Source organism: Ovis canadensis, chromosome 1 (assembly GCF_042477335.2).
Source record: "Ovis canadensis isolate MfBH-ARS-UI-01 breed Bighorn chromosome 1, ARS-UI_OviCan_v2, whole genome shotgun sequence".
NCBI lineage: Eukaryota > Metazoa > Chordata > Mammalia > Artiodactyla > Bovidae > Ovis > Ovis canadensis.
This window is the reverse complement of record NC_091245.1, coordinates 269,186,096-269,209,614: the sequence shown is the minus strand read 5'-3', so window position 1 is coordinate 269,209,614 and position 23,519 is coordinate 269,186,096. Positions and strand designations below refer to the sequence as shown.

General features: G+C 53.1%; 2 protein-coding genes and 1 long non-coding RNA gene across 25 annotated transcripts in view; 1 reads left to right on the top strand and 2 right to left on the bottom strand.

Moving 5' to 3' along the window:
- Positions 1-2,160, bottom strand: part of PCNT (pericentrin) — a 106,801-nt gene extending 104,641 nt beyond the window's left edge. For all 20 annotated transcript variants that reach the window (XM_069566749.1, XM_069566845.1, XM_069566759.1 and 17 more), the window contains exon 1: positions 1,947-2,160. In XM_069566749.1, coding sequence (XP_069422850.1) covers positions 1,947-2,003 — 57 coding nt within the window. In that variant the 5' untranslated portion in view covers positions 2,004-2,160. The remainder of the gene's footprint in view (positions 1-1,946) is intronic.
- On the top strand, positions 1,787-19,886 carry C1H21orf58 (chromosome 1 C21orf58 homolog). 4 transcript variants are annotated; one of them, XM_069567523.1, is made up of 11 exons: positions 1,787-2,036; positions 7,751-7,865; positions 8,552-8,871; positions 9,635-9,695; positions 11,046-11,119; positions 12,188-12,352; positions 14,590-14,701; positions 17,928-18,049; positions 18,396-18,589; positions 18,984-19,046; positions 19,644-19,886. In XM_069567523.1, the coding sequence occupies exons 3-10, from the start codon at positions 8,812-8,814 to the stop codon at positions 19,027-19,029; spliced, it is 834 nt and encodes a 277-aa protein (XP_069423624.1). In that variant the 5' UTR covers positions 1,787-2,036; positions 7,751-7,865; positions 8,552-8,811; the 3' UTR covers positions 19,030-19,046; positions 19,644-19,886. The 4 variants fall into 4 exon arrangements, with proteins under 4 accessions (XP_069423624.1, XP_069423633.1, XP_069423642.1 ...); XM_069567532.1 differs by lacking the exons at positions 17,928-18,049; positions 18,396-18,589; XM_069567541.1 differs by lacking the exons at positions 17,928-18,049; positions 18,396-18,589; positions 18,984-19,046.
- Positions 19,887-22,779, bottom strand: LOC138427758 (uncharacterized). Its single transcript, XR_011252167.1, has 3 exons — positions 20,656-22,779; positions 20,435-20,510; positions 19,887-20,345 (listed from the first exon to the last, which is right to left on the bottom strand). It is a non-coding gene; the product is annotated as an uncharacterized lncRNA (long non-coding RNA).
- Between the last annotated feature and the right edge of the window lie 740 nt (positions 22,780-23,519).

Genomic DNA, 23,519 nt, shown 5'->3' with positions numbered 1-23,519 from the left:
AGATGTTCTAGTTTTCATGACACAGCTCACCAAAGCACCAGGGACCGCCACAGAATCTCCCTATCAGAAGGCACACCTGGCAGTGTTCAGTCCGTCGAATCTAAGGGTTTTAGATTGCTCACTACTGTTTCTCATAACACCTTATTCAAAAGGTATGATACTAACATCAGCTTTTCACAGGAGGGCAAGGTCCTTCACACAACAACTGCGGTCATGAAAGCAAATGCATGTAACACATTTGTGTGAATGATAACAAAGGCTCACAGTCTCATGGGCGTGGGAAAATGACAAAAGGAATTTAAGTGAGAAAAACCGTCTGTCAAGACCAGACACTGCCTTCACAACTAGCCCCATCTCCATCAAATCTCATGTCACTGAGTTCCCTTCCTGCATCACAGACCTGGTCCCTCGCCTGCGGTCGCCCAAGGAGAGACATTTGTTTTTTCCCCCAAGGTTAAAATCTCCTCCTCATTTAAACATATTTAGAAAACATGGAGCTCAGGGAAAACGATATTAAACTCTGACTCAGTTGCATCTCCTTCCCATGTGCCAAGCACATGCAAAGGGAAGAAAACACACTCCCGCCTCACTCTTCAAACCCCAGTCAGAAGTCTGACCTGCATGGTAAGCTTGCAGAGGCCGCTCTGTCCTCTGCCTGCCACCCTGCCCTTCCCATCAGAATCTCACACCCTCACCGTGTGTCCTGAATGGTCTCAAATAGACTGACCCTGCGATTTCCTCATGGGAAGGAACTATCACTGATCCATGTGAATTCCCAATGTTTGACCACGTCTAACCTCAAACAGCAACTTCACAGGTTTTGCCCGCAGACGGCCAGAATGCGGTGGGGCGGGGCGGCTAACCCCAACCCTGATCCAGGTTTTCTCCACCTTCTCAGGGGCGCGTCTGAACTGCACACGGCTCAACCTCCGCAAATTACCCAAAACCGTGAGTACAGGATGGCGCCTGCGTGGATGGTCAAAACCGACTCAAGGAACTACAGAGCTCCCGGGGCACTGCACCCTGGGGACGGGACACCTCCCGGTGGGTTCGTCCGAGCGTCTGGAGCTCCAGGCCCGGCGCGGGGATGGGGGGAGGAGGAGGGATCTGGGCAGAGCCCTCCACCCTCACCTGCCGGAACCGTCTACCTGGGCCCCAAGAGGCGCAGGTGCGTCGGAAGCCGGACACCAGGAAGGAGGTGAGGCATTCCTTAGTGTAAACAAGTTTGTGCTCAGGAACACTACTCCGAAAGAAAATTTTTACAGAAAAAACCAGGACTCCGTGTAAACGAACATCTGCACGTAGTTTTAATCGGATGGAAGCTGAGCTGAGCCCTAGGGGAAGACTGTGATGCCCAACTGATGGGAGGCCTGGCCTCCAAGCCCTCCAGGAATCCGGGCAGGGACTGGGAGGTGCGCAGGTGCAGAGTTGTGGCGACAGCGCCAGCCCCGCACCTCGGGCTTCGGGAACGGGCAGGAGTCAGAGACACCGCGTCCCGACGACACCACAGCCTGTCAGTAAAGCCGCCTCGCCAGCTAAAAAGGCAGCTCCCCTGGGCCCGGGTACCTGCAGGGGCTGGGCTCCCTGGGGGACGGGGTCGGGGGAACTCGTCTTCCTTAACTCCGCCCCTGCCCCTGCGCAAGCGCAGCCCCGCCAGTCCCGGCGTACCCCGCGCCCGCCCTCCCCGCGAGGCGCTGCGCGTCCCCAGCCGCTGATTGGCTGCGGCTGCGATGGGGGCGGGAACTGGCCGAGGGCGGCGGATTCAAGATGGCGGCGGCCAGGGGGTGGCCTCCAGCCGAGTCGGCAGAAAGGGCAAGAGTGCGGCAGCGGCGGCGGCGGCCCCCGCCTGGCTGCGTCCGCTCCTGGCAGGGGGCGGTGGCGAGCACTGGAGCCCGCCCTATGGACCCCACGCCGGGACAGCACGGGGAGGAGGCGCTGCCATTTACCTTCGCTCTCCCAGCTTCCACTTTTCTGCGCCGCTGCTCTTGCTCATCATCTTCCATTTTCCTCTGGCGCCCTTAGCCAGTCGCCAGGAGGTGGCTGAGCCGATGCGGCGCCGCCTTCGCTCTATTTACACTCCCTCCCCCTCTCCTGGGCTCACCCTCCCCCCACGACAACTGTCACGCAGACGTGGGCCCGCCCCACGTCCGGCCCCGCCCCGAGGCGTGCACCCCGGCTGGTGGCCAATCAGGGGCCGCGGTCCTGCACTCGCGCCGGCGCGCTCAGGGCTGTGCGTCTAAGGAGGTGCGGCTCAGCGGAGCTCAGCCCCAACTCTTTCCTCTCGGATTGGGGAATGTCCGCTCCCGCCTCTTCGGGCGGGACCAATGAGCGGGGCGCGGCGGCTTCGGCGCCCTCAGCGGTTGGTAGGTTTGAAGCGCCTGTGAATTTGGGGGGCCTCCGGCTCGCACTGGTGCGGCTGCTGGTTCGCGTTCCCCGGAGGTTTGGGCCGTACGGGAGGAGTCTGCGCCGGTGCCCACTTGGGTCGAGCTTTGCAAGAGCCCAGGGACAAGTCCAGGAGGCCGGGCCCCATTGCTTGGATGCGCCAGCTCTGGGCTGTCCCTGAAGTCGTGTTCCAGGTGTCCGTGGCCGGACCCCGGGGTTGCAGGCCCCAAACGTTCATCTCTAAGGGTCCTGGCCCTGTGTGTGTCACGATAACAGACAGCCGGCAAAATCACTTGATTTCATTCCTAGCCATCCCTCCCTTGGGTCCCGCTGGGGCCTGTACCCACGGAACCGGAGTGCCAAGGGCGGCCACAATTAGTTCAGTAGGAATTGACGCCAGGACCCTCAGCCCAAGGATCCCAGAGCTGCAGGGACAAGAAGCCACTGGCGGTGCTGCCACTCCTGGATTCTTCCCAGTGGGCACACAGTGCTATGTCGAAGACTGTTTCAGTGCGTCGTGCCCAACTTGCACCTTCTGATTAGTGCAGTTCACGGTTTGACCAGGGGACCCCACATCATGGGTCCATTCTGGCACCTCTGACATGAAGCATTGCCCTGCGTCAGAGTCTTAGGAGGGATTCTGTGCACTGGGAAACTGAGGGTCAGGCTGAGGCTCTAAGGGCAGGAAAGGCAAACCCATGCCTGGAATTCAAGTGTATTCCTGTTAGGGCAGTCCCTGGAACCCAGCGTGAAAAGGGTTTCATAGGGCCTCCATGCTAAGAGGCCTTGTTGAGTCGCTAAGTTGTGTCCAGCTCTGCGACCCCATAGACTGTAGCCCACCAGGCTTCTCTATTCATGGGATTTTCCAGGCAAGAACACTGGAGTGGATTGCCATTTCCTTTTCCAAGGGGCCTGCAAAGATGCAATTTCAAATGTTACAGCAGTTGTACTTGGTTCTAGATCACCAGAGGGAGAGAGCTGTTTCAGTGAAAGGCAGAAAGTCTCTTCTTACAGAGAAAAGTTTTAAGGCCTGAAAATATTTGGGTAAAAGGGTAAATCATTCCAAATACTTTGTAAATGGTTATTAAAAAGGAATATGCTGTACTTCTTGTTCAAGTTTCTGTGAACCTAAAACTGCTCTAAAAGATAGTCTTATTAAAACAATTTTTAAAGAAAACGAATGTGATGTGGGTTGTGAATTCATGATCTGTGTCAACTGGAGTCTCATGAAACCATTGTTTGTTTCTTAGCTTCAGACTCCACTTGAACCTGTTTGTCCAGATGAGGAAACAATGCTAGGTTTTTATTCCTAGCCCACGGTTTTGATTAACAATCAAATGCTGTTACAGTAACTAAGGTTATTGGGAGCTGATAAGCTCTGACTAATTAACACTGATCCAAAGCATGTGGTCTGCACCTCTTGTAACTGTAGCTTAACTGTGCCTGGGTGAATGTTCCCACAAACTCAGGAACTCAGGAAGAGACACAGGAAACCCCTAAGCAGCTATGCCTGTCTGCCTTATATGAGTAGGAAGACAGTGCAGCAACTAGAGAGAAGGTGGCATGTCAAAGAAGATTGGGATGGGTGACTGCAGGCATGTCCAACAAACACTGTGGTCTCTGGGTTTCCTTCACTGGAGCAGGGTGTGTGTGCAGGCCGTGTGCTCCCCAGCTGCTCCCTGAGACTGACAATGGCTATGCTCCTCCACTAGTATGCTGCTGTAACTCTGCTGACATGAGCTCACCTTTTAACCACAACTCACAAATCTTCAGGGAGCCTTGGATACTCAACCACCTCCTGAGTCAGACCACAGCCCTTTTTGTGTGGTGAGTGGAATTTCCAGTCTTGGCTCACAGACGTGAGGCTCTGGACTCCTAAGACCAGGGGTCAGCAGGTTACACTAGCAAACCACAGGATCAGCTTTCCCAAGAGCATTCAGGGACTCAGATCCACACCTGAATCAACCTCTACATGTTGCAGTACATCAGATTGATTATCTTCTTTGCAGTCAAAGATGGAGAAGCTCAGTACAGTCAGCAAAACCAAGACCAGGACCTAACTGGCTCAGATCATCAGTTCATTATTGTAGAATTCAGGCTTAAATTGAAGAAAGTAGGGAAAATCACTAGGCCATTGAGGCATGACATAATCAAATCCCTTATGATCATACAGTGGAGGTGACAAATAGAATTCAAGGGGTTAGATCTGGTAGAGTGCCTAAAGAACTGTGGAGGAAGGTTTGTAACATTGTAGCAGAGGTGATCACAAAATCCATCCCAAAGAAAAATGCAAGAAGGCAAAGTGGTTGTCTGAGTAGGTTTTACAAATAGCCAAGCAAAGAAGAGAAGTGAAAGGCAAGGAAGAAAGGGAAAAATATACCCAACTGAATGCAGAGTTTCAGAGAATAGGAGAGATGAAAAGGTCTTCAATGAACAATGCAAAGAAGTAGAGAAAGATAACAGAATGGGAAAGACTACAGATCTCTTCAAGAAAATTGGAGATACCAGGGAACATTTCATGCAAGGATTGGCACAATAAAAGAAAAAGTAAGGATCTAACAGAAGCAGAGAGGCTAAGAAGAGGTGTCAAGAATACACAGAACTATACAAAAAAGCTCTTAATGACCTGGATAACCACCATGATGTGGTCATTGACCTAGAGCCAGACATCCTGGAACATGAAGTCAAATGGGCCTTAGGAAGCATCATTACAAACAAAGCTAGTGGAGGTGATGGAATTCCAGCTGAACTATTTCATATCCTAAAAGATGATGCTGTCAAAGTGCTACACTCTGTATGTAAACAAATTTGGAAAACAGCAGTGACCACAGGACTGGAAAAGGTCAGTTTTCATTCAAATCCCAAAGAAAGGTCATACCAAAGAATGTTCAAGCTTCTGGACAATTGTGCTCATTTCACAAGCTCACAAGGTAATGCTCAAAATCCTTCAAGCTAAGTTTTGAACCGAGTATGTGAACTGAGAACTTAGAGATATTCAAGCTGGATTTAGAAAAGGCAGAGGACCATGCGTATACAGCTTCCCCAACGGCTCAAGGAGTAAAGAATCCCCCTCCAATGCAAGAAACACAGGAAACACGGGTTCAATCCCTGGGTTGAGAAGATCCCTGCAGAAGGAAATGGATGTAGAAAAGGCAAAGGAAAAAAAGGAAAGGCAGAGGAACCAGAGACCAAATTGACAACATTCGTTGGATCACAGAAAAAGCAAGGTGATTCATCAAAACATCTACTGCTTCATTGACTACGCTAAAGCCTTTGACCAGTGAATCACAATAAATTGTGGAAAATTCTTAAACAGATGGGAATACCAGATCGCAGAAACCTGTATGCAGGTCAAGAAGCAACAGTTAGAACCAGACATGGAACAACGGACTGGTTCCAAATTGGGAAAGAAGTATGTTAAGGCTGTATATTGTCATCCTACTTACTTAACTTACATGCAGAGTACATCATGCAAAATTCTGGGCTGGATAAAGCACAAGCTAGAATCGAGATTGTCAGGAGAAATATCAACAACCTCGAATTTGCAGATGATTCCACTCTGACAGAAAGCGAAGAGGAACTAAAGAGCCTCTTAATTAAGGTAAAAGAGAGTTTAAAAGCTGGCTTGAAACTCAACACGAAAGAACTAAGATCATGGCATCCAGTTCCATCACTTCATGGCAAATAGAAGGGCAAAAGGTGGAAACGGTGACAGATTTGACGGTCTCTTGGACTACAAGGAGATCCAACCAGTCAATCCTAAAGGAAATCAACACTGAATGTCCATTGGAATGACTGATGCTGAAGTTAAAGCTCCAGTACTTTGGTCACATGATACGAAGAGCCAGCTCATTGGAAAAGACCCTGATGCTGGGAAAGATTGAAGGCAAACGGAAAAGAGAGTGGCAGAGGATGAGATGGTTAGATAGCATCATCGGCTCAATGGACATGAATTTGAGCAAGCTCCGGGAGATGATGAAGACCAGGAAGCCTGGTGTGCTGCAGTCCACGGGGTCTCAAAGAGTTGGACACGATTTAGCAACTAAACAACAAACCACAGCATGGGCACCATTTGCCCATGCTGCCTTGGCCAGTGATTTTCAAACTGTGTTCCTAAGAACTCCAAAATCATTTCCGTGGCTATTCTAGATGTTCTGTAAATGCTGGATCTGAATCTTAGTTTATTTTTAACAATTAAAACACTGTCCAAATATGTAGATATACACCCTCATGGAGGGAAACATAACCCCCACTCCTTATGAATGGGCTGTACATAGTAATAGCTACTTCCTCCTGCAGAGGACAGTGTGGAAAGAGAAAAATAGTACCTGTGCCGTGGGATACCTGACGGACACACCTGTACCACGTAACTGAGGTCAACATCATCTGTGTGGGTCGTGTTGATGGCATGCACTCTGGATGGGATGTGATTAGAAGGGCTGTCTCCTCTGTGGTCTTCCTCCCAACAACCGTAACCCCAGTGCAGTCATAAGACATTATCGAGCAAATCCCAATAGTGGACGGACCCCTTACAAAGATTCCAGATATAGTAGACACTGGTACAGTATACCGTAATAGAAAATACTGTAGTCATGCGCTCAGTCGCTTCCGACTCTTTGTGGCTCCACGGACTGTAACCTGCCAGGATCCTCTGTCCATGGGATTTCCCAGGCAAGAGTGGTGGAGTGGGTTGCCATTTCCTATTCCAGGGGATCTTCCTGACCCAAGGATCAAAGCCACATCTCCTGAGTCTCCTGCATTGGCAGGTGGCACTGGATCAAAACAATATTCCTCAAAACTATCAACATCATCAAAAGCAAGGGGAACCCAAGAGGACATGGTGACTAAATGTCATAAGGTGTCCTGGATAGGATCCTGGAACAGAAAAGGAACAGCAGACAGCATAATAAGGAAATCAAATGAATTATGGGCTTTAGTTAATGCTACTGTATTGGTATAGACTCATTTACTGTAACAAATGTGTCATACTAACTTAAGATGTTAATAATAGGGAACTCATGTATATGGAAATTCTCTTCTCAATTTTTCTATAAACCTAAAAAGGAAGCTTTTTAGACTAACAAACTGAAACCCACTGGGATGTGTTATGGCGACCTCCCAGGCACCTCAAGTTGCTTGGCTAAGTTAACTCATCTTTGTGTACCTCAGACCTCCTGTTTGAATCTTAGGGTCATGACGCATATGAAGCCATAAATACTGAAGCGTATGGGCAGTTTGGCTGCCAGGCCAAGTTTTTGAGTCGGCTGCTCTGAGCGGGGCTGTAAGCATGCTGACCCGGCACTTACCCAGCCAGGACTGCTGGCACTGGGTCCACCTTCAAGTCTGCTATGTCGGCTTCATTCTTCAGGCTGACTCATTTGTGAACCTGAACTGGAGACAACGGGGTGCCTTGCCCTCCCTTGCTGGACTCACCCCCGCCCCACGCCAGCCCTGTGGACATGCACTCCCTCCCCACCCAGCAGGTAGGTCACCCATCAAGGGCTGACCTGGCAGGGGCGGTCCTGCTCCCAGGTACCCCTGACCCCCAGCCACCAGGACCCCCCACCCCTCTCTGAGCTGAGGTCCCACATGGGCAGTCCCCCTGCTAGAGTCACATCAGCGCTGACAGGTGATGCCTTGGGAGGCCCCATGTCCTGTGAGATGCCGGCTGGGTGCCTATGGGGTGGGCCCACCTCAAGCCCCCACCAAGAAGCCCCTAGGCGCCTCATTGGCAGGCTCCCTGGTGTCACCTCTTTGCCACCTAGAGTTTCCTGAAGTCTGCGGTGGAGGGGTGGGGTGGTCACACCGTGACCTCTAGGGGTCTATCTGGTGGGGAGGATCCCTAAGAGGGGCTCGGGGCTTGCTGGCCTTCTGAAGGCCATGATCAACTGGGAGTTGGGGTGACAGACCCCTGTGGTGCACTGCCCCACCTCACCCCTCTGGGCTCTGTTCTGGGAGGTCAGGACTGTCCTCCCCAGGGACCCATGCCCCTCCCCCGTGCTCTGCCCCTCTGGCCCTAGCTTCTGCCCATCTCCCCTTCCTGAGGAGCCCAGCCCAGCCACACCTGGGGATCAGCAGTGTTTATAGGTAACCCTCATGGGGACAGGGGCAGGCCTGGGAAGGACTCTCAACAGAAACCTGGCAACCGGGGGCCTCCTTGCGTCTGCAGTGCCTAGGCAACTGTTGCGGTGATGCCGGCCTGTTGACTCTGGACACTCTGCATCCATGGTGCAGGGCCACCTCCTACACGCCCTCCTGAGGCCAGCCATCTGACCGTGGAGAGCAGTCTCTGGGATATACGTCATGTCCAGCAAGGGAGTCCTTCAGTGACCCCAGGATGGGGCTGCTTCTCTCTAGCTGAGCAATCCTTCCAGAGGGAACCGAGCAGGGAGGGGACGGGCCTGCAGTGTCCCCTCCTGTGGCCCCAGGATGCTGGACTCCTCAGTGGCAGATCAGCTGACCCGACTGACCCTGAAACTCCTCGAGAAGGTAAGACAGCTGGGCACTTGTGCTTTTAACAGCTTGTTACAGAACACAGCTTTGACAGGTAAGATTATACCTGTCACGCCCACTTCCCAAGCAAAGCAGTTCTGCATGGTTCTAGCCTTGTAGTAAAGAGCTGTGGTTTCTTGGTTCTTCTTTGTGTTTGAACAGAAACAAGTAGGGTCTTCTGGAAGTTTCTGCAGCTGGGAGGCAGGCCTGCACCCACAGGATGGAGCATTTCCAGGGCCCCCAGAGCTCTCTCGCAGCCTCCCAGCTTCCAAATTTTAGGAAAGACAGAGCCAGCCTGGTGTGGCCTCTCAGCTGGGTACAGGGCACGCAGTCTGTGCACACTCTCAGGCTGGTCTCCTCCTCTGAGGGTCTGCATGGTCCTTTCGGTGCCCCCTCCAAACCCTCACTTGCCTGTTCTGTTCTTCTGCCCACCACGCTTGCCTTCCACCTCCCTGGGCTGCCCAGAGAGGGCAGCAGGGGTCACCCCAGGACTGGTCTGGATTATAACTGCTCAGCCCTGGGCTCAGCTGGGGCATCAGGGCAGTCAGGATACAGAGCTGTCGTGGTCAAACTCTTCAGAAAGCTGCCTGAAGGGGCTCATAGGTTTCAAGGTGGAGCATGTGTGCATCATATGGAAAGTATGACCACAGGGCCCCACCTGGCACCAGTCAGTCATCTAGGCACTTGTTCCTAGCCCGGCCCCTCATACGGAGGAGCCTGTGCCTGGAGCCCGCATGCTCGTCCCTCTCTCTCCTCACAGAAACTGGAGCAAGAGCGTGAGGATGTGGAGGGGGCCTCTGAGGACCCCCATGATGTGCCAGGTAAGAGCCGGGGCTGCTTGGCGCTGTGTGGGCCCCAGACCCACCTCCAGGTATGGCCAGAGTGTCCTCTAAACTTCACTTGCAGAGCAGAAAGGCCTTGATTATGTCTTTAACACAAACACACACATGCACCGTCATATCGTATCACCTCTGTCTGCACACCCAGGAAGGCACGTTCATCACTCCATCTGCAGATGAGAAGAGGGAGGCAGAGAGGGTAGAGAACCAGCCCCACTGCCTTGATCAGATAGGAATCGCCCTCACCTGCCTCAGACCATGTTGCCCCAAGCTTGCTCTGGGGTAGGGGGGGTTAGGGGGCCCCAGCCATCCACATCCACCTGCCCATTCTCAGATGCCCAGACCAGACATCACACCCCCAACCTGGCTGGCGGTCAGATGCTCAGGCCACAGGAATCAGGGGAAGGGCCACCTTCCCTGGCATAGGGTTCTGGGCTCAGGGACATCTGGGCAAGGTGCTGGGGAGACACTGCTTGTCCTTCACCACATGGTGAAGCTCCTTGTGCTGCGAAGTTCCAGGCAGTGCCCGAGGGCAACAAACAGAGCCCAGGGCCAAAATCCAGATAGAAAACCCCAAATCAGTTCACATGACCAAGGGCAAGCACAGGCATGTGCTGTGCTCAGTCGCTCAGTCGTATCCAACTCTTTGCGACCCCATGGACTATAGCCCACCAGGCTCCTCTGTCCATGGGGTTTTCCAGGCATGAATACCGGAGTGGGTTGCCATTTTCTCTTCCATAACACAGATATGGAGCACTACAAATGGGCCGGGAGTGGGGACACCTGGGAGTGGGGGGAAGGGGACTCCTGGGGGGCAGTGGGGACTCCTGGGGGAGGAGTGGGGACTCCTGGGGGAGAGGAGAATCCTGGAGGACAGTGGGGACTCCTGGGGGAGTGGAGACACCTAGGGAGGGAGTTGGGACTCCTGGGGGAGTGGAGACTCCTGGGGGAGAGTGGGGACTCCTTGGGGGGGAATGGGGACTCCTGGGGGAGTAGAGACTCCTGGGGGGAAGTGGGGGCTCCTGGGGGAGGGGGAGTGGTGACTCCTGAGGGGGAGTCAGGAATCCTGGGGGTGGAGTGGGGACTCCTTGAGGGAAGAGTGGGGACTCCCGGCGGGAGGAGTAGAGACTCCTGGGTGTGGAGTGGGGACTCCTGACCCCAACTCGAAGACTCAGCTTCCTGAACGCCCCCTACTGTTGCCCACATAAACCCTATGGGGTGGCCCCTGAGCTCCACCGCAGGCACCTCCCTCTTCCTCTGAGACAGGCAGGTCCTGGAGGCACGAAAGGCTGGGATGTGGTGCTGAGCCCTGAAGCCTGCGCTTCCTTCCAGGAGATGAGGACGGGCCAGAGGCTGCCCTGCGGAGTGCTCTGAGGACGAGGAAGGACCTTCTGCAGAGACTCTGGGTAGGCCTTGTGGACATGGGGCGTCTTCACCAGAGCTCTGTGCAGCTGAAGCTGCGGCTGGCGCTCAGAACAAGCACTGGGGTGGGGTGGCGGGTAGGGGATGGGGGTGAAGGTGGGGTTGTGGTGGGGGTCCTGCACCCACTCTGCTTCTGATGTTTGTGACGTGGCGGTGGGCAACTGGTGGACCATGGACTCCACAGGAGAGAGGACTCACCCGCTTCCTGTAGGCTGGGCTCTCACAGGGGCTACTCACTGAGAAGTCCTGCTCTGGCTGCGTATGATCAGAAGCGAAATGCCCTGTGAAGGGTCCGGTTCTGGGAAGTGGGATTCCAAGATGCCCAGGGCTTTGTCCAAACAGACACACTTGTAGCAGGGAATGACAACGTTGGGGGAGGAGGGTGTTTGGGTCCACATGGCAGCTGTGATAAACTTACTGCTCTGCACTGGAAGCGTGCTGGAGAGACAGAGTATCCTCTACCAGCTTCCCTCATAGCTAAGTCAGTAAAGAATCCGCCTGCAATGCAGGAGACCCCGGTTCAATTCCGGGTCAGGAAGATCCGCTGGAAAAGAGATAGGTTACCCACTCCAGTATTCTTGGGCTTCCCTTGTGTCTCACTTGGTAAAGAATACGCCTGCAATGAGGGAGACGTGGATTTGATCCCTGGGTTGAGAAGATCCCCTGGAGAAGGGAAAGGCTACCCACTCCAGTATTCTGGTCTGGAGGATTCCCTGGATGGTATAGTCCATGGGGTCGCAAAGAGTCAGACACGACTGAGTGACTTTCACTTTCACTAATGGCTGGAGAAAAGTCATCTTTGGTTAATTTCTCCTGTGTGCACCACGTGAAGGGCTTTGCCTCCAGAGTCTGGCTGCAGTCCCAGCTCAGATGCATGCTGGACCCTGGTGGGGGCAAGAGGGGGCCAGGCACAGGGCAGTGGTTGGCGGTATGGGGGCTGGCTGCTTCTGACCAGGGTCACACACCTGTGTGCTGGCACTGCCCTGCCTGGCAGAGTGAGGGGCCGGGACATGCCCCCATTGAGCGGCCATGGCTCTGCTTTGGCATTGCAGGAACAGCGCCTCCTGGAAGAGGCTTCCCGGGTTTGTCACCACAGGGGACTGCACGGAGGAGCCCATGGGTCAGTGCTGCCCCCAGAGGCGCCTCCCGTGGGCGTCCACCCCACTGTCTCCCCAGCCCCACCTGCCCTAGACCCACCATGGATCATCCAACACCCGGTACGTCTGCCTTGAGTGAACCTGGGGGGCAGAACCAATGGGGAGGGTGCCGTGCCCCCAGAGACCTCCCGCCTGAGCAGAGATGTCAGTCACTCCACACCTGCGCCCACAGCAGCTTAGGGAAGTGCGCTCAAGGGGCCATCGGCTCAGCGGCCACAGTGGCTGCAGTCCGTGTCCAGCCCTGTTGGGACAAACATGTCCCGTATCATCAGGCCTCACAGGTGCCCTAAGCACTGGCTGTGTGTGTGGCGGTGGGGGGCGGGGGTGGTTATCTCCTCATTATAGGTAGAGGCTGGGGTCCCAGCTCAGCCCCAGGTGCTAACCTCTGCAGCAAGAGTGGAAGTATGGGGGGATTCCGCATTGGCTGGGCCTGAATTTGGGGAAGAAGTGTGTCAGCTCTTTTCCAAAACTTCCTAATTACCAGAGGAAGCTTGGGCCCCTAGTCTCCAGACAGAATTTTAAGGTGCACTGAAAGGTGAATGTGCACCCACTCCTGAGAGGCTCACCCCTGCATATGGCAACAGAAAGCCACTCTTCCTTAAGTAGAAGGGATTGTATCGGGGCGGGTGGTGCCCAGAGGAAGGAAGGGCAGCAGCTGGTCCCGGCTGGCTGTGGCCTCAGGGGTTGGGAGCGTGAGTAGATGACAGGCAGGAGGTGGCCCCAGCGGGCTGTGGCCTTGCGAGGAGGAGATGACAAGGCTGGAGGTAGCTAAGGCCAAGCTGAGAAGGTTCTGGATGGGTCGGCCAGGGAGACTGATGGTGCCAGCGGGCCAGGTCGTGACCTGGAGGACGTTTATCTCCTGGGGGGACCTGGCTGCCTGTGCGGAGGGAAGGGAGAGGGATCCATCCAGCGGAGCTCCCAGAGCCCTGGCCCCGGCACTGTCTGTGTCTTCCCCAACTTTCTGCCCCTGGAATCTCTGCCAGGAATGGTGGGAGAGGGGTGTAGGTGCAGGAGGCTCACCCAGTCCTCAGCGTGCTCACACTTCCCGCAACTCCTTACCTCAGTCTTGCTTGGGTGTCTCAGCCTGGACTCCAGTGACACCACAGGGCAAGCAGGACCCAGGGTGGTTGGGATGGGTTTTCCAGAGACTCTGGGGTGGAGCTGCCATTGGCCACTCTGGCTGCCTCTCCAGTCTGCACCGGGTGGTGGGCTGTGACGACACCAAAGCTGCTGCCGCCTGTGTGTGAGCAACCTGCTAGCCGAGGGGGCTGGTAACACGCAAAGAGGGTACGACATGTGCACCTCTGGGTTCATAAGTCAAGCTTCACCGGATCAGCTCTGTCGGCTTACCAGTCAGGGGCTGCCTTCCAGCTGCAGCAGCCAAGGTGAACAGTGACAACTGAAGCTGTGTGGCCACAGAGCGGGAACAGTACCCCATCCGGCCCTTTGCAGGATGTTTGCCAGCCCTGTCTCTGCCATCCTTTCTGTGAACCGAGGGAGAGGGGACAGGGCAGGCCCCGGTGCATCCAGAAGAGGATTAAAGTGGTAATCAACCCTAGTGCATGCTCTGAGCTGTGGTGTATTTGTGTTAACTCAGGAGAGAAGCCAGAGGGTGTTTCCACACCAAGCTGCTTGGATGCCTCTATTAAAGCAGAAGTATGGATGCAGAGATGAGCTTAGCCCATTGACACAAGAAAATGTGGGAAACAGTAGAAAACACCATGTTTCAGTCAGCTTGAGCTCCATTATAAAATATTAATACCACAGTCTTTGCACTTAAATGTCAGACATTTACCTTATCACTGCCTGGAAGCTGGATGTCTTAGATGGAGGTGCCAGCCAACCTGATTCCCTGAGCATGGCCTCCTGGCTAGGGATTGGCAGCCTTCTCATGGTGTCTCATGGGGCAGAGAGAGTCTGGTGTCTCTTCGTCTTATCAAGGGCACCAGGCCTATCAACCTAGAGCCCTATCCTTATGCTCTCTTCACCTTTATCACCTCCTCACAGGCCCCATCTCCAAATGCAGTCACTTTGGAGCTTAGGGTTTCAACATATGAATTTGAGCGGGGAATAAACATTCAGTCCATAACATGCTCTGTCTTAAGTGATATCCAGATGCAAGTATTTATCTATTTGGACACTTGTTTAATCTCTAGGGTTTCTTGCCTAAAATCTCCCATGGATGGATGGATGGATGGATGGATGGCGGAAGTCTGGATGGCGGGTGGTGGGTGGTGCTGTAGATCACTATTCCCAGGGCTGGTCCATTCAGATAATGGATTGTCTGGCTCTTCCAGGCCCCACCACCTCCTGCCACCATCATCCAGCAGCTGCCTCAGCAGCCACTCATTGCACAGATCCCCCCTCCCCCGGCCTTCCCCACCCAGCGGTCGGGAAGCATCAAGGAAGGTAAGTGTCCACAGTGAATGTTGTCATGTTGTTGTTTGGTCACTTAGTCGTGTCCAACTCTTTGCGACCCCATGGATTGCAGCACACCAGGTTTCCCTGTCCTTCACCGTCTCCCAGAGTTTGCATAAACTCATGTCCATTGAGTCGGTGATGCCATCCAGCCATCTCATCCACTGTCATCCCTTTCTTCTCTTGCCTTAATCTTTCCCAGCATCAGGGTCTTTTCCAATGAATCAGTTCTTTGCATCAGGTGGCCAAAGTATTGGAGCTTCAACTTTAGCATCAGTCCTTCTAATGAATATTCAGGACTGATTTCCTTTAGCATTGACTGGTTTGATCTCCTTGAAGTCCAAGAGACTCTCAAAAGTCTTCTCCAACACCACAGTTCAAAAGCACCAATTCTTCAGTGCTCAGCCTTCTTTATGGTCCAAGTCTCACATCCATACATGACTACTGGAAAAACGATAGCTTTGATCATACAGACCTTTGTTGGCAAAGTAATATCTCTGCTTTTTAATATGCTGTCTGGCTGGTCATAGTTTTTCTTTCAAGGAGCAAGCATCTTTTAATTTCATGGCTGCAGTCCCCGTCCGAGTGATTTCGGAGTCCAAGGAAATAAAGTCTATCACTGTTTCCATTGCTTCTCCCTCTATTTGCATGAAGCGATGGGACTGGATGCCATGATCTTTGTTTTTTGAGTGTTGAGTTGTAAGCCAGGTTTTTCACTCCTTTTTCACCTTCAACAAGGGGCTCTTCAGTTCCGCTTTGCTTTCTGCCACGAGGGTGGTGTGTCATCTGCGTATCTGAGGTTATTGATATTTCTCCTGGCAATCTTGATTTCAGCTTTTGCTTCATCCAGCCTGTCATTTCACTGATGTACTCTGCATAGAAGTTAAATAAGAAGGGTGACAATATATAGCTTGACATACTTCTTTCCCGGTTTGGAACCAGTCTGTTGTTCCATGTCCGGTTCTAAAATTGCTTCTTGATTTGCATACAGATTTCTCAGAAGGCAGGTCAGGTGGTCTGGTATTCCCATCTCTTTAAGAATTTTCCACATTTTGTTGTGATTCACAGAGTCAAAGGCCTTGGCATAGTCAATAAAGCAGAAGTAGATGTTTTTCTGGAACTCTCTTGCTTTTTTGATGATCCAGCAATGTTAGCAATTTGATCTCTGGTTCCTCTGCCTTTTAAAAATGCAGCCTGAACACCAGGAAGTTCACAGTTCATGTACTGTTGAAGCCTTGCTTAGAGAATTTTGAGCATTACTTTGCTAGCATGTCAGATGAGTGCAATTGTGCAGTAGTTTGAACATTCTTTGGCATGGCTTTTCTTTGGAATTGGAATGAAAACTGACCTTTGCCAGTCCTGTGGCCACTCCATTTCCCATCTTTGGGATGTTGTCACGGGTTTATGAAATTCTCTGCCGAAAGAAGTACTTTTGTAAGCAGGGTAGTCATGTAGGGCAGGGGCCCTTAACCCTTGGGCCGGGGACGAGCCCTGGTCCGTAGTCTGTTAGGAAGCAGGCTGCAGAGCAGGAGGTGAGCGGCAGGCTGGTGAGCAGAGCGTCGTCTGTATTTACGCTGCTGCCCGTTACTCGCATTACCGCCTGCACTGTGCCTCCTGTCGTATCAGCAACGGCATTAGAGTCTCAGATTAGTGGTGACCCTACTGTGAACCGCGTACTCGAAGGATCTAGCCTGTGTGCTCCTTGTGAGAATCTAATGCCCGATGATCTGATTCTGCATTATGGTCAGTTGAATAATTCTTTCGTTATATATCACAATGTAATAATAATGGAATAAAATGTAAAATAAATGTAGTACTAGAATCATCCCGAAACCATCCCCCTTCACTCCAGCCTGTGGAAAAATTGTCTTCCATGAAACCAGTTGGAGACCTGTGATTTAGGGCCTTTTTTTTTTGGCTACTCAGTGGAAGCTATGCATTTACCAACATGAAAATAATTTTACTTTGAAAAATCCTTACTGATGGATATCCCTGAGGGAAGGGCCTGGACTCAGAATGGAAAGAACTGGGCTCACAGTCCCAACTCGTTCAGTGATTAGCTTCTCAAATCGTTGGTTAAATTGCTTTTTCTCTTTAAATAACTTTTGAAATACTTTTATTTCAGAACCGCTCTACTGAGGTGACATAGACTAAATTGCATGTGGTTAAAGTGTACAATCTGACAGTGTTGACACCTGTGCACACCTGTGAACCCATCACTAATCAAGGTGGTGAGCATGGGCACCACCTCAGGCCCTGCCTCCCACCTGCCTGCCTGCGTTGACACTGGCATTGATCTGTGTCTCCTATATTCTGGTCTGAGTAGAATCAGCCAGTGTGCACTCTCTTTTTGTGTGAATTCCTTCACTTAGCAGCACTGCTCTCAGACTCATCACTCTTATTGGGCGCAGCAAACCATGGCTCCTTGAAGTTGCCAAGTGACAGTCCTTCCCGTGGATGGACACATTCGTGATCCTTTCACCTGATGATGGAGCTGGGGTTGTTTTGTTTTGGGTTATCACCACAAAATTCCCTGGACATTCACATTTGAGTCTGAGTGTTTATTTCTCCTGGGTACATACCTAGGACTGCAGCAGCTGAAAGGCGGCACGTGTGTGCTTAAAACTGCTGCATGTGACAGGTCCGGTTTCTCTCATCTTCGCCTGCACATGGTGTGGTCAGTTAGTGGGGGTGGTGGTCAGTTAGTAAGGGTGGTGGTTAGTGGCAGGGTTAGTTAGTCCTTGCAGGACAGTCTCCTAAGCTCTCTCAGCATTCACTTTCTTCTGATGTCCTCCTGTTCTTAAACATGAGTGTTGTTGCTGGATATTCAAGTGTAGGGTGATAGTTATTTTCTCACAACATCAGGACCACCTAGATAATCCAAGATAATCCAAGATAATTGCCCCATCTCCAGATGCTTTTCTTAAAAAAATTAATTTAATGAATGATTAATTAATTTTTAAAACTGTGGGGAATGGGAATTCCCTGGCAGTTCAGTGGCTAAAACTCCACCCTTCCGCTGCAGAGGGTGTGGGTTTGATCTCTGGTCGAGGAACTAAGTTTCCATATGGAAACTTAGGCCACGTGTACGTGAGGAGTCCAGTAGCAGGAGGCGCTGCATGGGACCTGCAGACCCACAGGCAGTGCTCCATTCCAGGAGTGGCAGGGTCGCGGCCCCCACCGTGAGTGACCAGCCCTCCATGCCCCCCACACACAGAGGTGGTGGAGATGATGCTGATGCAGAACGCGCAGACGCACCAGCTCCTCATGCAGGCCTTGATGCTCAGAGCCCTGCCCCCGCCAGCACTCGCGCCCACCCCCCTGCACCTCACCCCACAGGTAGGCTTCACGTCCAGGCCAAGACCAGAGGACCTGGTGGCTTTGCCTCCAGAAACTCATGTGTTTCTGGCTCCGGGTTTCTGTTTCCTGCCTGAAGCCGCCGGTGCTCCCCAGGGCAACTCCAGGGAAGGACAGGTTGTGCCGTCCAGGCCCAGACAGCTGCCCCCTGAGCTGCATGAGCTCTGTGGGAGCCTGGTCCGCCCCTGCCCACCACTCCTGACCCTGACTGCATCCTGAGTCAGGGCCTGTGTGGAGGGAGGGGGCTGGGGAGCAGCTGGCATCCTCGCTGAAACACTCTGCTGTGTGTCCTGCTGAGGACGCACGGCGTGCCCACCCGGCCATCCAGAGGCCGCCCTCCGTCCGCCACCACCACCGCTATGCACCTCCAGCCCTGCTGCCGGCCATGCCTGCGCCTGGCTCCCCTCTGGGTTACTCCGTGTGGCCCCTGGTGGTCTCAGCCACTGCTCTCCCACCTGCTGCCAGCTTCCTGCCCAGCACCGTGCAGCACATGACTGGCCCGTCTGCAGCCGCCCTTAGCACGTAAGTCTGGGCTGGGCTCCAGCCTGGTCTCCTGGGCCTGCAAAGCAGGAGGAACCCCAGGGCCTGGGTCACCCCTCCTTGCCCTCTGTCGGGCTGGTGGCTGCAGTGGGAGTCTGCAAAGGCCTTACCAGCTCCTGAGGGACAGGGGCAGGCTGGGGAGGTAACCACGGCAGTCTTGGTCCTGGTTGCCATGGCTGAGTGTGGACCACGTGCCATTCTCCCAGGGGAGCAGCCTGAGGCAGGGGTCATTTGTCCAGCCAGCAGGGGTGGCCCTGGGAGAGCCCCAGGATAAGCCCAGCTCTGAGGGCCCCGCCGAGGCCTGGTGGTGAGACACACCTGAGCGTGGTGTCTTTGAGCCAGGCCAGGGCAGCAGCGACACCCTCCTTCCCCTCAGGCTGGCGTCCAGCGGGGTCCTGCCTGCACAGGCGCCAGGCCCGTGACCTCACGGCAGGCTCAGGTAAGCAGCAGGCCTTGTTCTGCCCAGGGGTGGGGCAGCTGAGGCCCCTGGACATGGGGCTGTGAGGATCACGAGGGGACACAGGGATTTGACCAGGAAACGGGGCTCAGGAGCCAGGAGAGAAAAGGTCGATAGGTTCAGCCACATAAATGCCATGAACACAGTCACACATGTGGTGCCCGGGGAAGGCGCTGAGGCAGGATGTGTGCCTGGCATGCCTGGGTGAGGGCAGGGTGTCTGGGTGAGGGCAGCGTGTCCAGGTGAGGGCAGGGTGTCTGGGCAGGGCATCTGGGTGAGGGCAGGGTGTCTGGGCACAGCATCTGGGTGAGGGCAGGGCGTCTGGGTAAGGGCAGGGCCACAGGCTGGCTTGAGCAGTTTCTCCTCCTGAAGTTAAGCACTAAAGCTGGTTGAGGGGGACTCTCCTCCATCTGAGCCAGTCTGGGTTCTCCCAATGGGACACGACACCTCTACTCCATTTTTCGCTCTTTTATATTTTTCTGGTGGAATTGCGCTTCCTGGATGCTTTAATATAATTTCCACGTAAATGCCCTTCGTAAGCATTATGCATGTTTGCATTGGCCCCTTTCTTTCCTCAAGTTCCACATGAGCAGGAGCTCTGCTCGGGTCTGTGTCCTTGGAACCGCACAGCCGCCAGAAGGCTCCTCAGAGGAAGAGATGACCTTGGAATTGCCCTCCAGCTACACACAGGCTCCCCTGCTGGGCTGACTGCACCCCAGGCAGCTCCCCAGTGTCGAGAGTGCCACGGGCCTGGGTGCAGCATGTCCCGACGTCTGTATATCTTGTTCAATGGGCAATTAAAGGTCTGACCCAATTTCCACATTTTCATGTTGACGTTTCCTTTTAATAAAAATTTCACCACAGTTTGTGGGATCTCAGCTCCCCAACCAGGAATCTAACCCGAGCCCTCAGCAGTCAAAGTGCTGAGTCCTCATTACTGGACCATGAGGGGGTTCCCATTCGTGTTGACATTTTCTAACACGGCTTTTCAGTTTGGTTTTACTTCTCAACAGAATTGTTAACTCTATAGAGGGAAGAGGTTTGACAGCAGCTTGTCATCTTTGGTTGGCCTGGGAAATTGGACAATCTGTTTTGTTTGCCTTTGGAGTCAGGGAAGACCCAGCCCTTCCCTCAGGTGTCTTCCTCTCTTGTGAGTCTCCCCTATTGTCACATAGGACGTTTCACGTCTGTCACCAAATGTGTGTGGGGTTTGCCCGCAAGCAGGTCCCTGTGGTCCTCGTCGGGTGTCCTGCAATTCAGCTCAATTCTGATGCCACCTGCCTGGAGACGGGGTCAGATCCCTCAGGTCAAGGGCTCAGTTTCCTAGGACTGTCCCCACTTCAGCCGCCAGTCACAAATCCAGGCCTCACCTGTGTCCCTGAGGAGTGGGGTGCGTTGCCTCCCAGCCTGGATGTGTCTGCCGACCTGGACCCCCTGCACCTTAGGCTGGGATGGTGTGGAGGCTTCCTCACGTGGGCCTGACCACCGGTCACGCCATCTCCACCCCCTCCCTACTCCAGGGAAGTTCCAAGGCGCTAGTCCTGGCTTGGTCTTCCCAGCAACCGGACCCATCCAGGAGCCACCCAGTTACCTCATCATCACGTGGGAATTTACGAAGGTTTCAGGATCCCCATGTCAGGAGCTGGGGCGGGGGGCGGCGTGAAGATTAACATGGACGTTTTCTGTCACCGCACACCTGGCCTTAGCGGGTCAACCAGGATGAAGGAAATATGTTCCTGTGTCTGGGAGAGTCCAGTGCTGTGAGAGCGTGGCAAGGCCACCACTGGGAGGGCCTGTGGGAAGGGAGGTCAACGTGAGGACATGGGGTGAGAGCACCCTCGTGAGTTGGCCAGTCCGGGGCAGCTGAAGAAGTCTCAGGAGGCCCTGGAAGTGGAGTGGGGCTGCCAGGGAGGTGGTGCTGGGGTCCAGAGGTGGGGGCTTTGCGTGGTGTGATACTGCGGCATAGTAAGAAATGTGTATTTGGTTTTGTCCTGCTTCCTGGCACACAGCTCCTAAAACCTTTGTAATCCTGACAGTACGCTAATGAGGTGACTCTGGGCCCCTGGAGGGCTTCAGGAGGATGGGGGCTGGTTGTCCGAGGAGCCCCCTCTGATTGGAGGTTGGAACTTAAGCCCCACCCACAACCTGAGGGAGTGGAGGCTGGAAGTTGAGTCAATCACCAGTGGCCAATGACTGAATCCATCAATGCCTAACAGAACCTCCATAAAACCACTAGAAGATTGGACTGGTGAACATCTGGGATGTGGTGCACACCCTGCTCCAAGGGGACAGACGCTCCTATGTTCCAGACCCTCCCAGACCTCACCCTGTGCACATCTTCAGCAGGTTGTCATTTGTGTCCTTTACAATAAAGCAGTGTTCCCTGAGTTCTGTGACCATTCTAGCAAATTACTGAGCCCAGGGGATGGGGAGGGTTATGGGAAACTCTGATTTCTGGTGAAGTTGGACAATGAGTATCTTGGTCTAGAGTGGGAGGCATTTAAAAAAAAATATTTATTTTTATTTGGCTGCACCAAGTTCTAGTTGCAACATGCAGGATCCAGTTCCCTGACCAGGGATCAAACCTGGGCTCCCTGCATTGGCAGCTCAGAGTCCTAGCTGCTGGACCACCAGGGAAGTCTTGAGAGGGTTAATAGCCTCGGTAGGGAGACCAGGATAAGATGGCTGGATGGCATCATCAACTCGAGGGACCTGGGAGATGTCCATGGGAGAAATGTCAATAACCTCAGATACGCAGATGGCACCAGCCTTATGGCAGAAAGCAAAGAAGAAGAGCCTCTTGATGAAAGTGAAAGAGGAGTGAAAAAGTTGGCTTAAAACTAAACATTCAAAAAACTAAGATCATGGCGTCTGGTCCCATCACTTCATGGCAAATAGATGGGGAAACAATGGAAAATAGTGGCTGACTTTATTTTCTTGGGCTCCAAAATCACTGCAGACAGTAACTGCAGCTGTGAAATTAAAAGACACTTGCTCCTTGGAAGAAAAGCTATGACAAACCTAGACAGCATGTTAAAAACAGAGATGTTACTTTGCTGACAAAGGTCGGTCTAGACAGTCAAAGCCATGGTTTTTCCTGTAGTCACGTATGGATATGAGAGTTGGACTACAAAGAAAGCTGAGCACCAAAGAACTGATGCTTTTGAACTGTGGTGTTGAAGATGACTCTCGAGAGTCCCCTGGACGGCAAGGAGATCAAACCAGCCAGTCCTAAAGGAAATTAGGAAGGACTGATGCTGAAGCTGAAGCTCCAAAACCTTGGCCACCTGATTCAAAGAACTGTCTCATTGGAAAAGACTCTGATGCTAGGAAAGATTGAAGGCAGGAGAAGGGTTCGACAGAGGATGAGATGATTGAATGGCATCACTGACTCGATGGACACGAGTTTGAACAAGCTCCAGGGATGGGTGATGGACAGGGAAGCCTGGAGTGTTGCAGCCCATGAGGTCACAAAGAGTCGGACACGACTGAGCGACTGAACTGAACTTGTGGGCCTGAGCCCTTCACTTGTGGGGGCTGCACTGGCTCCTTGCCAGTTAGTGGTAGAGGTGTTGTGAGGAGAGGAAATTTTAATGGTTGTGCCAAGTGCCCTGGAGGGGGTGCTGGTGGGGCTCCCCTCACCAAGATGTCAAGGACCATGAAGCAGGAGGCACTGCCTGTGCCCTGTGGACCTGGCGTAACTCTAAGGACACACCCAGGACAGTAAAGGGCTAAGAACCCAGGCAACACCTGGAGCAGGGGCTCTGCTTAGGCGACGGTGGATTTGCAAGGGAGCTCTGGAACCAGGCATGTATGGATGTGAGAGCTGGACCATAAAGAAGGCTGAGCACCGAAGAATTGACGTTTTTGAACTGTGGTGTTGGAGAAGACTCTTGAGAGTCCCTTGGACAGTAAGGAGATCAAACCAGTTAATCCTGAAAGAAATCAGTCCTGAATATTCATTGGAAGGACTGATGCTGAAGCTCCAATACTTTGGCCATCTGATGGGAAGAAATGACTCACTGGAAAAGACCTTGATGCTGGGAAAGATTGAAGGCAGGAGGAGAAGCGGACCACAGAGGATGAGATGGTTGGATGGCATCACCAACTCGATGGACATGAGTGTGAGCAAGCTCTGGGAGTTGGTGATGGACAGGGAGGTCTGGCGTGCTGCAGTCCATGGGGTCCCAAAGAGTCAGACATGACTGAGCAACTGAACTGAACTGAACTGGGTCCAGGCAGCATGTGTCTGGGTGAGGAGGGCAGGGGGTGGGGGCAACCAGTGGAATGAGACAGAACCAAGATGCCCTGTGGCCAGCAGATGGCCTGGATGCTGACGGACCATGCGGTGGCCTTCTCTCAGATTCAGGTCAGGACACTTGCTCACATTCTGTACTAAAATTCAAGGGCTGTTAACAACCACATACTAAAACAACCAATTAATAAGAAAAAGGG